This window comes from Oryctolagus cuniculus, chromosome 8 (assembly GCF_964237555.1).
Source record: "Oryctolagus cuniculus chromosome 8, mOryCun1.1, whole genome shotgun sequence".
NCBI classification, from domain to species: domain Eukaryota; kingdom Metazoa; phylum Chordata; class Mammalia; order Lagomorpha; family Leporidae; genus Oryctolagus; species Oryctolagus cuniculus.
Window position 1 is genome coordinate 70,795,528 of NC_091439.1, and position 12,288 is coordinate 70,807,815.

At 38.4% G+C, this 12,288-nt stretch overlaps 1 protein-coding gene across 17 annotated transcripts in view; it reads right to left on the reverse strand.

Annotated features, from left to right (window-relative positions):
* Positions 1 to 649: 649 nt before the first annotated feature.
* The window catches only part of PDLIM5 (PDZ and LIM domain 5), a 220,801-nt gene continuing 209,162 nt past the window's right edge, over positions 650 to 12,288 (reverse strand). For all 17 annotated transcript variants that reach the window (XM_070047851.1, XM_070047856.1, XM_008267586.4 and 14 more), the window contains 4 exons: positions 11,431 to 11,611; positions 8,344 to 8,464; positions 5,287 to 5,402; positions 650 to 3,530 (listed from right to left, as the gene is read on the reverse strand). In XM_070047851.1, the coding sequence (XP_069903952.1) occupies positions 3,441 to 3,530; positions 5,287 to 5,402; positions 8,344 to 8,464; positions 11,431 to 11,611 (508 nt within the window). In that variant the 3' untranslated portion in view covers positions 650 to 3,440. The remainder of the gene's footprint in view (positions 3,531 to 5,286; positions 5,403 to 8,343; positions 8,465 to 11,430; positions 11,612 to 12,288) is intronic.

Consider the following 12,288-nt stretch of genomic DNA (forward strand, 5'->3'; position numbering starts at 1 on the left):
ATGAGTCACGTATGAAGTAACATACCCTGACTAATGCCAAATGTGAAAATGTAGATGCTGATTTATGGAGTTCAATTATGATCTATGATATAATATGATGCTTGATATGACAAGTTATTTCAATAAATAATTTAAGTAACAAATATTTTATCAAAGATGGGGCTTACTTACCTATTGATTCAAACACACTGTACACACTGTACATGTATACAATAAAATATGGATGCAAGTATGTTAGGGACGCCTGACCTAGCAGTTAAGATCCTGAGTCCGACACTGGAGTTCGATGCCTGCCTCTGGCGCCTGACTGCAGCTTCCAGCTAATGCAGACCCCGGGAGGCAGCAGTGAGGGCTCAAGTCACTGGGCTCCTGACGCCCACATAGGAGACCTGGACTGAGTTCCCGGGTAGCCACTGTGGGCAAGTAGGGGGTGAGTCAGCAGATGGCATCTCTCTCTCAAATACAATAGAAATAAGATATTTTCAAATGTTTTGCTTCTAAAATATTTTGACAAGCAAATATCATAAAAACGGCATTCTTCTCAGAATTACATGCTCTGTGCTATCCTGTGACTACTGGAACATGGTTTGGGGCCATGATAACTTAATGGGAAGCACTTACCACCCAAAAAGAAAGTCCAGAAAGCTTGTTGTCATCACTGCAGTCATTTATTTATTGAGTATGTGCACATTAAGGTATTACTATATTGATTATATTTCTCATGATTTTTAATTAGGAAAATGTATCCAGAAGCAGAATAGCAGATATATACATACTTGAAAATGTAAAGAAACAGAAGACAGAGGTGAAGAAATAAGGCAAATTATACATAAAGAATCCAAATCTAATACCTTTAAACAACTGAGGACGAGGAGACAAACTGTAGCCAGCCTGGGTTTGTGTAGAATGACACAGTTTGCTTCCCTCCCGGGTGTGTGACAGGGTGCTCTCTTCCATAGGAGTGACCAAACGCCAAATGCCACAAACTGTTTCATGTAACACCAGATTCACATTCTACAAAAGTGCTCCTACTCACAGTATCCCTTGAAAAGGGTACTTCTTTGTTGCAGATAATTTTAAACAAAAAGCTGCATTAATATTCTGAAGATTTAAACTATTATTTCTATTTAATAATCTGCCCAAGTGATTAGGTTTTAGTTTTAGACTCTAAATGTAACTTTAATTGATAGGAAATATGTATGCTATGATAAGTGTTAAGCACAGGGGATAATTTTTAGGCTGCTACCTCACCAGGAAATACTCAGTTCATGTAAGTCAAGATAAAATGACACATCTGAACCTATCACTAAAATCCTGAAAATGGAAAATCTAAATTTTCTGAGTCATGTACTAAGATTTAGTTTGTCTTATAACAAGTATAGCATTCTGAAATATACATCTAGAGAGACTAAAAGTAAATGCTCTACAGTGAATTAATAAAAAAATGTTACTGACATGGAATATTTATAATCAGAAAAATAAATATTCAGGGAGCTCACCAGAAGAATAAAGTGCTCTGCCAGTTATTAAAAGATTAATGCTGGTGAATTAAATATGGCATTCCTCACTGGAAACTACAGACTCTTCTGGGTCACGGTCAATTCAATATGCATTTCACAGGATTGACTGCTTTAGGAACAGATATACAAATCTGCCGCAGAAGAGATGGACAAAGCACAAAGACAAAATGATAAATTAGGAAGCAATATTACTCTTTCAGGTATAAAATTTGGAGAAATGCAACTTGATGCTCCATGAATAATATATAGGTAAAAAAGGTCTAATAAAAATGATACCTTTAATATAACTTTATATAAAATTCAGGTCAAATCAAATTCTTGGAAGAAAACACCCAAATGTCTCTGACTTATCAAATACTATCTTGGAACATAATAGAAAAAGGCACAACCAAACAACAACAAAAATACCTGATTACATCAAAACAGAACTACCAACTTATTTTGTATTGTAGAAAGCAAAAGATTTGTGGCAATGCACATTAGCCAGCAAGTCTTCTACAGGTGGTTTCAGCAGCGATGAGATACAATGCACAATTTAATTCCAGCACTTTATTTCAAAAGCCACTTCCCGCCTCCCTCCCCGATGCAGTGAGGAGGTACTGAGGTTGCTAGTGGAGAAGCATTCAGTTTGCCACTTTGTGTCACCCCTTCCCATTCTTCTATCCTCAGTTAATTATTATCTCTATAATATAAGTCTGCTAGACCATAAATTAACAGCTTTCAGGGCAGACACCTTGAAAGTTCTTAGGGAGGTTAAACAAATATTGTAGCCTAACACCTCCTCTATAACAAACATGCACACAATGCAGGGGAGTCTTTTGTGAGTGATGGGGCAGAAAGGACTCGGGACTCTGTCTCAACTTTAAAAAGCGTCTTTCTCAACACCTTCAAATTATAATTCAGTGGGAGCACGGGTTTTCATCCATTCTAGAAACAAAAAGGAAACAAAAAGAAAAACTACCAGATGGCAAAATCTGTTTTCTCACTTGGAAAATATCAACAGGATCCATGGTTTACCACAATCGCTCCTCTGTCTCTGTGTGGTATCCATATACATAACTATTGGCCCAAATGAAGAAAACACGTAATGGGCCAATCGGAATAATTATTCATATTCCCTTCCTAAATTACCAAAGCCTCATGAATCAAAGCTTTTCAAAGTTTGTAATCACATTTGGAAATGTTTCAAATATTAGTAAGAGAAAACCAAAAGAAAAAAAGTCTAGATTTTATCACATCCCCAAACCAATCTCTTATTTACTAATGCAGAAGCTATATGGTAGCTTTTATGGGGACAGGAAATGAGAGAAGCATGTAATCTCTCTTATTGGCATCACATTTTGATCCAAAACCTCATTGGCCTTTTCCTATCAGAAATGATCAACTCTAAAAAAAAAACAATGTGCACATGGTTTTAAAAATAACTGATACCTACTACTGATAAAAGTCTGTTTAAACTCCTATTTACTGTTTGAAAGGTAAACACTAGTTTAAAAAAACCCAATCATTCTCTTATTAATAAAGCTTAAGGCATTTTTATTGCCTTTTGCAGATTTATTCATAACTATCCAACAAGGAAAGAAAGTATAATTATTTCAGTCAAGAGGTTGGAGCTTTTACTCTAAAGTTTAATTCTTTACTAATTTATTCTAAGATGAATTTAATAGTCAACCAGGAAATTGATTTTTATAAAGGTTATTTTATGGGCAGAAAATACAGGAAAAAGTAGTATTAAATGCCAAACTGTCTCTTTTCTTTATGAAGCCAAATATTTCCTCAGACTTAGTTTTTAGAGCTGGAATTTATCCCTTCAGGGCCACTATTATTTTTTCAAAACTCCATATAAATATTAAATTTAAAAGTAATTGGTAACTTTAGTTCTCCTCTTTCTCTTCAAATTTCTTCCTCTGAACTGTAGACTTAAAAATTCACGGAATGAGCATGTTTCTTGCAAAGTGGCTTGTCCTTCTTGGAGAAAAATGTCTGACCTTCCAAACTTTCACAACACACCTGAAAAATAAAGATTAAAGTGAATAACAGCGTTTTACCAAATGTGCCGGAGGAGAATATGACCCCCCCCCCCAGTGAGTGAGAAGACAAAATCATGTAGCTGGTTTTGTTAGAGATTTTACCATTACTGTGACATTTCATATAGTCTTTGAAAACCAATGAATGACTTTTCCCTGGGATATATTTGAATTTATTTAAATCACTGAATCACTACTTTCCTTTATTGGGAGGAAAACCGTCCCAATGAAAAGATTAACACATAAAGAGGTCACATTATATTTTCTCTCCTGAATTTCAAATCAGTGCTTTACATCCGCCTCCTGTTGTAGAGAACCAAAGCACTCAAAAGAAAACATGACTCAATTGCCTTGCCAAACCCTCCCATGCGCAACTTTAGGCTGCACCCGAACACACAGGCCTAGAATACCAGAGACGTCACGTGTTTGTGTTTTCTTATTCCTTATATTGAAAACTGCAGGTCTCCACCTGGCTGCGGCACCATACAGGGCAGATAACTACCCATGTTTATGCCTTCTTGTCTTTGCCACTGACCTTGTAAATTGCAACGCCCTCATGAGCAGCTCCACTCAGAACAGAAAAAGGCCAGTCTGCTACAAGTTGCTTTTTTTTTTATTTTTTTTTTGACAGGCAGAGTGGACAGTGAGAGAGAGAGACAGAGAGAAAGGTCTTCCTTTGCCGTTGGTTCACCCTCCAATGGCCGCCGCGGCCAGCGCGCTGCGGCCGCCGCACCGCGCTGATCCGATGGCAGGAGCCAGGAGCCAGGTGCTTTTCCTGGTCTCCCATGGGGTGCAGGGCCCAAGCACCTGGGCCATCCTCCACTGCACTCCCTGGCCACAGCAGAGGGCTGGCCTGGAAGAGGGGCAACCGGGACAGAATCCGGCGCCCCGACCGGGACTAGAACCCGGTGTGCCGGCGCTGCTAGGCGGAGGATTAGCCTAGTGAGCCGCGGCGCCGGCCTTTTTTTTTTTTTTTTTAAATAAAATATGAAGCTATGAAGTCTGAGAGACAAGTGAGGTGAAGAAGAAAGGGGATCACTGGTAATGTCTGGGCCAATCACTCGGCTTCAATTAACACTCCTTTCCCCCTCCACACAATGCGTACTGGAAACTGTTAGATATATTAACTCTAACAAAAGGAATTAAGCATGCTGGATATTTGCTTTCCAAATTCAAAAATTATATCTTAAGTTAATGTTTAATCTGTGAAGCCTAACCATTCAACATAAAGCCAAACATATTACAATAGCAAATGAAATAGGTAAATATTTTATTACTCAATTAGTCTCAAAAACAAAAGAATATTCATGGGCTTTTGGCTAGGAAGTAAATAAATCAATATATAGTTTACTCCAAGTGTTAATATAATAATAGAATTTTATAATTATTTATTTCTATTTAAAGACACATCTAACATTTCAAAAAAACTACCAAAAAGCTCTAATACAAGAGAGTGTTTAAAAAAAAAAAAAGGTAAAAGACTCTTACTGTCTTAAGAAATAGAAAACTTTTCTCTATAAGCAAAATGTATGGCTGGTATTTTCTCTGAGGAGCGAAGATTTTACTTCCAGCCAAATAACTTCAAAAAGCACCATAATTTTTAATAAACAACTTTTAAAAAATCACTGCAAAACTGTTTTCCCTTTAGGTCTGAAGGACTGAAAGATCCAGGAGCTGCTATTTCCATTCTGTACAGGCTAGAACTGGTTGTACTACTTGGGAAGTAAGAGTTTACTTACTGAGCATACAAAGCAAGTGTCGTGCCAGGTATAGCCCAGAGCTTCCAGGAACATGTCGCCAGCCTCTATGGGAAACTCGCATCCATGGCAGATGGTACCAAAGAGGGCATAATAATCTGTGTAGGGTAGGAGGGAGAGACATCATTTAAATACAGTGGAGCTCTAGAATGACAGTGCCTTGAGAACAGCAACAAAACTAGATTAAAGGAGATGCTGAAGATACGGATAATCAGAAAATTCTCAGGAGACGGCATATTTGGTTTGAGATACAAGTTTACCATGTTTTAGGTTTCCTTTGGTAAGCATGATTTATACAAGTTAATGTTCTTCTTACATTTTTTCTATGTTATACCTCTTACTTCTCTCCAGCTACGTGAATGCCCAATTACGTAAAAAGAACATTGTTTTCTGAGTAGTTATCAACAGACATGATACTGTTTCAGAGAAATTTAAGGGGAGTTCCAATGACTAGTAAAATAAGACTAATGAATATCAATCAAGAACAAATATCATATTGGCAAATTTCATAGTGTATCTGACTTGGTCAAACTAAAAGCTATGGTCAGGTGGGCATTTGGCACAGTGGTTAAGATGCCACTTTCTGTATCCCATACTTGAATGGCTGGGTTTGAGTCCTGGCTCTGTTCCCAATTCCAGCGTCCAGCTAATGCGCACCCTGGAAGGAAGAGGTGATGGCTCAAGTACTTGCCGCCCAGATGGCAAACACAGATTTGCATTCTGAGCTCATAGCTTTGGCCTGGCCCAGCCCCACCTATTGTGGGCATTTAGAGAGTGAAACAGTAGATGAGAGATCTCTGTCTCTCTGCCTTTCAAATAAATGTTTTAAGTTACGGGAAATGCCTACAAATAAGTGCCATGACTTTGTCTAGCTGGATTGTACCACAGCAGTATCAGCCACAATTTCTTTTGCTACAATTTCATTTCAATTTTACAACTTCATGTTGAACATTCTTAGCCAGAGAACACCATTTATTTGATACAGATTACTGTAATAAAATATTAAACAGGATTTCCTTCTGAAAAAAAAAAGTTCTGACAAGATATTTCTCTACAATAAATTAGAATTTACTAGCATTTTCACTTTTCTATTATGAAGCTACCCTCACTACTGTGTGGACTCCTGGTTCCCCTTTTGGCCGTAGGCACTGTTTAGCCAACCTAGACTGAAGTGCTAAGCAGGCTATAATATGCAATTTGATCACAACCTTTCTTAGCAAGCTTCCATCTTCAATATTTCTTAGTGACATCTGTTCAACACATACACATGGAGTCCCACTGTGTGCCAGGCTCCACTCTAGGCACTGTTGGGGTACAGTGCTCAAACCCTCAGAAAGAGCATTCTCTCTGGACATTCTCACTGGGAACAAGGTGTCATTGTTTACTGAATTTGTAAATAAATGATGATAAATAATTTCAGGTGGTAGTAAGTGCTATGAAGCAAAAAGATGTCATGATACAGAATAATTTTTGTGCTACTTTATATAGTAAGTACAATATGATTCATATTAAAAAATACATTACTGTAGTTGTTCTGTAACAGCCATTTCAGGGTAGGGAGAAAGACTATAAACCATTTAGGTAGCAATTACAATATCCACGTGAAAGCAAGTAGAGATAGAGAGAAATGAATGACTGTAATATGCACTGGGGGTAGAACTGCCAGGATTTACAAATTAGATTGGATATGGGAAGAACAGGGGTAAGAACAGAGTCCAAAATGGGCATGGGTTCAGGGACAGTGCGAAGTAGACCACTGATTGAGATGGGGGAAGGCTGTGTTAAGAACTGGTTGGCATAGTTAAAGAAGAACAAAAATAGACTAAGTTAATTAGAAGCAACATTTAAATAAATATTTAATAACATTTCCATTTCTAAAAGCAATTCTTTGGGTTTTTGAAATATAACTTCTTAGAATGCGTTAGATATTAAGGATAGTTTTTTACGTGTTTGGCCAGAAAGGGACTATCTGCCACTTGGTCAAACTGTCTTTCAAAGCTTTCAAAACAAGCAACCCAATTCCAGTCAACCAACAAAACCAGTTCTTTCTTCTGAAAAAGTAAGTGGTATTACAAAATGTGAAATATTATTAAATCAGTGTAGGTGGCTTGTAGCCCAGATGGTTTCACAATGGCCCATGGGATACTTTGCTGGAATTTCTAAGGCTCCTTGGTGGACAATCTGGAATAGATCCAGGTTGGTCTTCATTAAGAAGCCAACAGAAAGACAGAAGTCAGAAACTGAGTGACAAAGAAGGGCTGAGTTATGCTGATCTTACTCCACATTAGAAGTTGACTGTTCCTTTTACTTGCCTACTCTGAAGTCTTCCTAACTTCTAGAATCATACTTTAGAATTTCAAGGTGGAATAAAACAAAAACCTGATAATGGGAATGTAGTAGTAGCCAGTGGAGGGATGAAAACTATTTTATATTTTGAAACATGTATAAGTTGATGAAAGTTCACTTACAGACTTTGGGAAGGGAAAGCAAGCATTTAGAGTTCACTAAGACAAAAAGTAGCAGAAAGGTTTGTAGAGCCCAATTTGTTTAAAAAAGTTTTACCAAGGGAACAATCTAGGCCATGATTTCCCTCTTATTCACTAAAAGTAATAAAGGATTTCAAGTTTATTTTCAAGGCAGTTGCCTTAAAGAGCAAACTGATACCAACAATTTAAAGTTGAATATTTCTATGTTTATAACCATTCAAAATTCACCACTGGTCTATATGAACTAGTTTTAAGCTATATGACTTGGTAGAATTTAAATCCATAAATTATTGGAGCTATAAGCAAAATATGTTTCCTACTAAGTGATGCTTATATTATCAATTCTCATAATGAAGGAGGGAATATCTACTTTGACAGTCACATAAAAACTTTAAATACTTTTTCTGCTATATGTTTAGAGTGATGTTAAATGTCCCCAAAACAAGTAGAAAAAATATTTGGCCTAATACTTTCCATCAACTTTATAGCAACATAAGGGCTAATGTTTTAACTTTATTTAAAACTCAAGAAACCAACGGTTTCATAATCTTACCGGTCTCACAGTAGGGTTCACCATCCTCCAAGTGGAAAACATTATTACGAATGGGCTTTCCACAGGCCACACATACAAAACAGGAAACATGCCAAGTTTGTTTCAAAGCATTAATGACTTCCTGTTAGGAAAAGGTAATTGGATGTAAAGATGATGGTAATAAATATACAAATTCTTATTCTAACAGTTGTACCAGTACAATGCTATAAAGTTAACCCGAAGTAGACACACATGGGGTGGCTGTTTGGCACAGCAGTTAAGACGTCTCTTGGGATGCCTGCATCCCAGATCAGAGCACTTGGGTCCTCGTGTTGGCTCAGCTCCTGATTCTAGCTTCCTGCTAAAATACGAGGCAGCAGGTGATGGCTCAAGTAGCTGGGTCCCTGACACCTGAGATTGAGTGTTGGGCTCCTGGCGTTGGCACGGCCCAGTCCCAGCTGTTGCAGGCATTTGTGGAATGAACAGTAGATGGAGCAGCCGTCTGGTTCTCTCTCTCTCTCTCTCTAGGCTTTGCAAATTTTAAGAAACATTAGTTCCATGTTTCATCTTTGCCTTGGGCTTCTCATCTAAGTAGCAGGAGCAATCATCTAAATCAATGCACTATAATATTTGTGCTTTTCACAGAAACAAATCAACAAACCTACTTAAAAGATGATTACTATGTTATTTAGATATTAAACATACAGTACATAAATACAATACATTCCTAAGTGCTTGCTACAATACATGTTGCTTTCTCTTAAAGGGTACCAGGAAACATTAATTCACAAAAGTAGTATCTAGACATTGTCACAGAAGTGAGAAGAAATATTTAAAAACTAAAAAAGAAAAATCTGTATTTTGGTGCATCACAGGAGCAGTAATGCAATCAGCATAAATCAGCCATGATTCAAATGAGTGTATAAAACTTGAAGCACAGAGTGTGGATTCTAGTCAACAAGGCCCTATAGTTGAGTACACAAAATAGTAAATACTTGAGCCATATTTTAATTAGCAAAAGAAGTTTTGTGGGATTTTTTTTGCAAAGGACTATTTCTTTGAATTGAGAAAAAGAGATGAAGCCATTAAAAATCACTTTTGAAGAACAGCTCATAACATGCAAAGTTATTTTTTCCATAATATTTATGTCAAAAAAGAGAATGCCATTCATAAAGTACAATTACCATTTTGTAAATGAATTACTTAAATAAAGAGCAAACTGAAAGAAAATAAATCACAAGATTAAGAGTAATTCTGACTGGTAAATATATGGTTGAGTGAAGTATTTTCTTGTATAAAAATTTATCAAGAGAAAAAGATACAGAATGAAGTGTTAGCCATTATTATTTCTATATACTTTATACAAATGCAACAGTTCACTGTTGAAAAACAACAGGAGGAAATGGCACATATTTCAATGCAAAATTATCACCAAGAACATTTATAACAAACATACACTGAACCAAATTATTTCTCAAGGCCTCTGGCACAAACTTCCCTTTCTATCCTTGTGACAGGGTACTATTCCTTCTTTAACAGGTAATCAAACAACGAAAACATACTCCAGAGGCACCATCCTGTTACTGGGTCCTGGCTCATCTCTGAACCTGGATGACTTCCATTTTCCAGAAACTTACAAAGACTCCTACTTGGCTTTGTTTTATTAGTTATTCTAGAATCCATGGAACACAGTTATACACTAAAACAGTATTAATGTACTTCCTACTAATAAAGTATTTGTCATCATTTGGGAGGGTACAGGCTGAACTATTCTTCTCCTTTTTTCAAAACATACTATACAAATTAACAAGAGAAATACTTCAGATGATACATTTTAGGTGTCTTTAAAGTTTTAGACCCATTTAAAGATGTACCCTAGAATTAAGACTACTCAGTAATTTATACTAACTCTCCTCACAATTAATACAAATTAGATGGATTATTTGTACCCATATTCTTATATTGAGAATATCAGCATTCAGCAAGGCTTTTTTCAACTTTTGTGTGAGGCCAGACATCTTGGCTGCTCTTAAAACCAAATTACAGGCCGGCGCCGTGGGTCACATGGCTATCCTCCACTTGCGGCGCCGGCACCCGGGGTTCTAGTCCCAGTTGGGGCACTGGATTCTGTCCTGGTTGCTCCTTTTCCAGTCTAGCTCTCTGCTGTGGCCCAGGAGTGCAGTGGAGGATGGGCTAAGTGCTTGGGCCCTGCACCTGCATGGGGACCAGGAGGGAGCACTTGGCTCCTGGCTTCGGATCGGCGCAGCGCGCCGGCCGTAGCAGCCATTGGGGGGGTGAACCAACGGAAGGAAGACCTTTCTCTCTGTCTCTCTTTCTGTCTCACTGTCTAACTCTGCCTGTGAAGGAAAAAAAAAAAAAAAAAAAACCAGAAAACAAGATTACAGCTCCTGGTCACCTATATGAGATGCCCAACCCTCATTATATAATTGCAAACTAGGTATTCCAGAACATGAAAGTAATTTATTCATCATTATTTATTGTGTAAATGAGTCCTAAATTACTCCCTTTCTGCAAAAACAAAAAAAAAGTGTGGTTTGAAATTATTTTTCTATCACATGTGTACTCATAAAACTGTGGTTATATTTTTAAACATTATATGCATTCAAGAAAAATATGTCATTTATAAGGGTCACATTTTATATATTTCATGAGATCAGTGTCCTGTGCTTGAACCCTGACACGTGGGGAAATGCTGCTCTCATAAAAACTATGGAATTTAATTTAAAACAGTGAAAGTGTCAGCTCTGAGAGGTCTGATGTGTGTGGTCCTAGGCGACCTCTTCAGTCCTGAGCAAACAGGGTCCTGGTGGGTAGCACACCCACAGTAAATTATTTTTTCCCCACAGTGGCTAGACTTTTCACCAGACAAGCCAACATTCAGTAAGACAAAACCAAAGACAACCTAACCCCATGAGTCTGATATCCTCCCACACAGGTCTGTTTAGTTTTGCTTTACAATAATAAATAGTGATGAAAGCAGAGACACTGGTAAAGCTAGAAGAAAATAAAAAAGTAAACATGACTAAAGAATGAAAATACTACTTTGCTTTAAAACTCACTAAGGATAAAAGTGCTTCCAATACTTACTCCAAGGATCTTCCTTTGGCATCGAACACACTCAGGAGCAAAGAATTTCTCATAGCACAGCTCACAGTACAGGGCCCCCTTCTCTTCTACAAATCCAATGTAGGCCATTGTATTTTTGCAGTGAGCGCAGTTAAATTCTTCTGGATGCCAAGATTTCCCCAGTGCCACCAGGAATGGGCCTCTGCCAGAAAAGAAGAGATCAACTTAGCTCAAGAATGAAAGTTTCTAAAGTTTTCCTAGATAGGACCTCTTTTATGCAATGTCCAATGAAAGAAATATTTATTTATTTTTCTTCTGAAGAACTGAACACAGGCATGCTGTAAGGTTTTTTTTTTTTTTTTTTTGACAGGCAGAGTGGACAGTGAGAGAGAGAGACAGAGAGAAAGGTCTTCCTTTGCCGTTGGTTCACCCTCCAATGGCCGCCGCGGCCGGCGCGCTGCAGCCGGCACACCGCGCTGATCCGATGGCAGGAGCCAGGAGCCAGGTGCTTTTCCTGGTCTCCCATGGGGTGCAGGGCCCAAGCACCTGGGCCATCCTCCACTGCACTCCCGGGCCACAGCAGAGGGCTGGCCTGGAAGAGGGGCAACGGGGACAGAATCCGGCGCCCCGACCGGGACTAGAACCCGGTGTGCCGGCGCCGCTAGGTGGAGGATTAGCCTATTGAGCCGCGGCGCCGGCCGCATGCTGTAAGTTTATACAGCAAGGGGCCAGCATTTTGACACAGTGGGTTACGCCGCCACTTGTGGGGCTTACATCGCATATTGAGTACCAGTTAGGATCCTGGTTGCTTTGTTTCTAATCCAGCTCCCTGCTAATATGCCTGGGAAACCAGTGGATGATGGCCCAAGTGTCTTGACC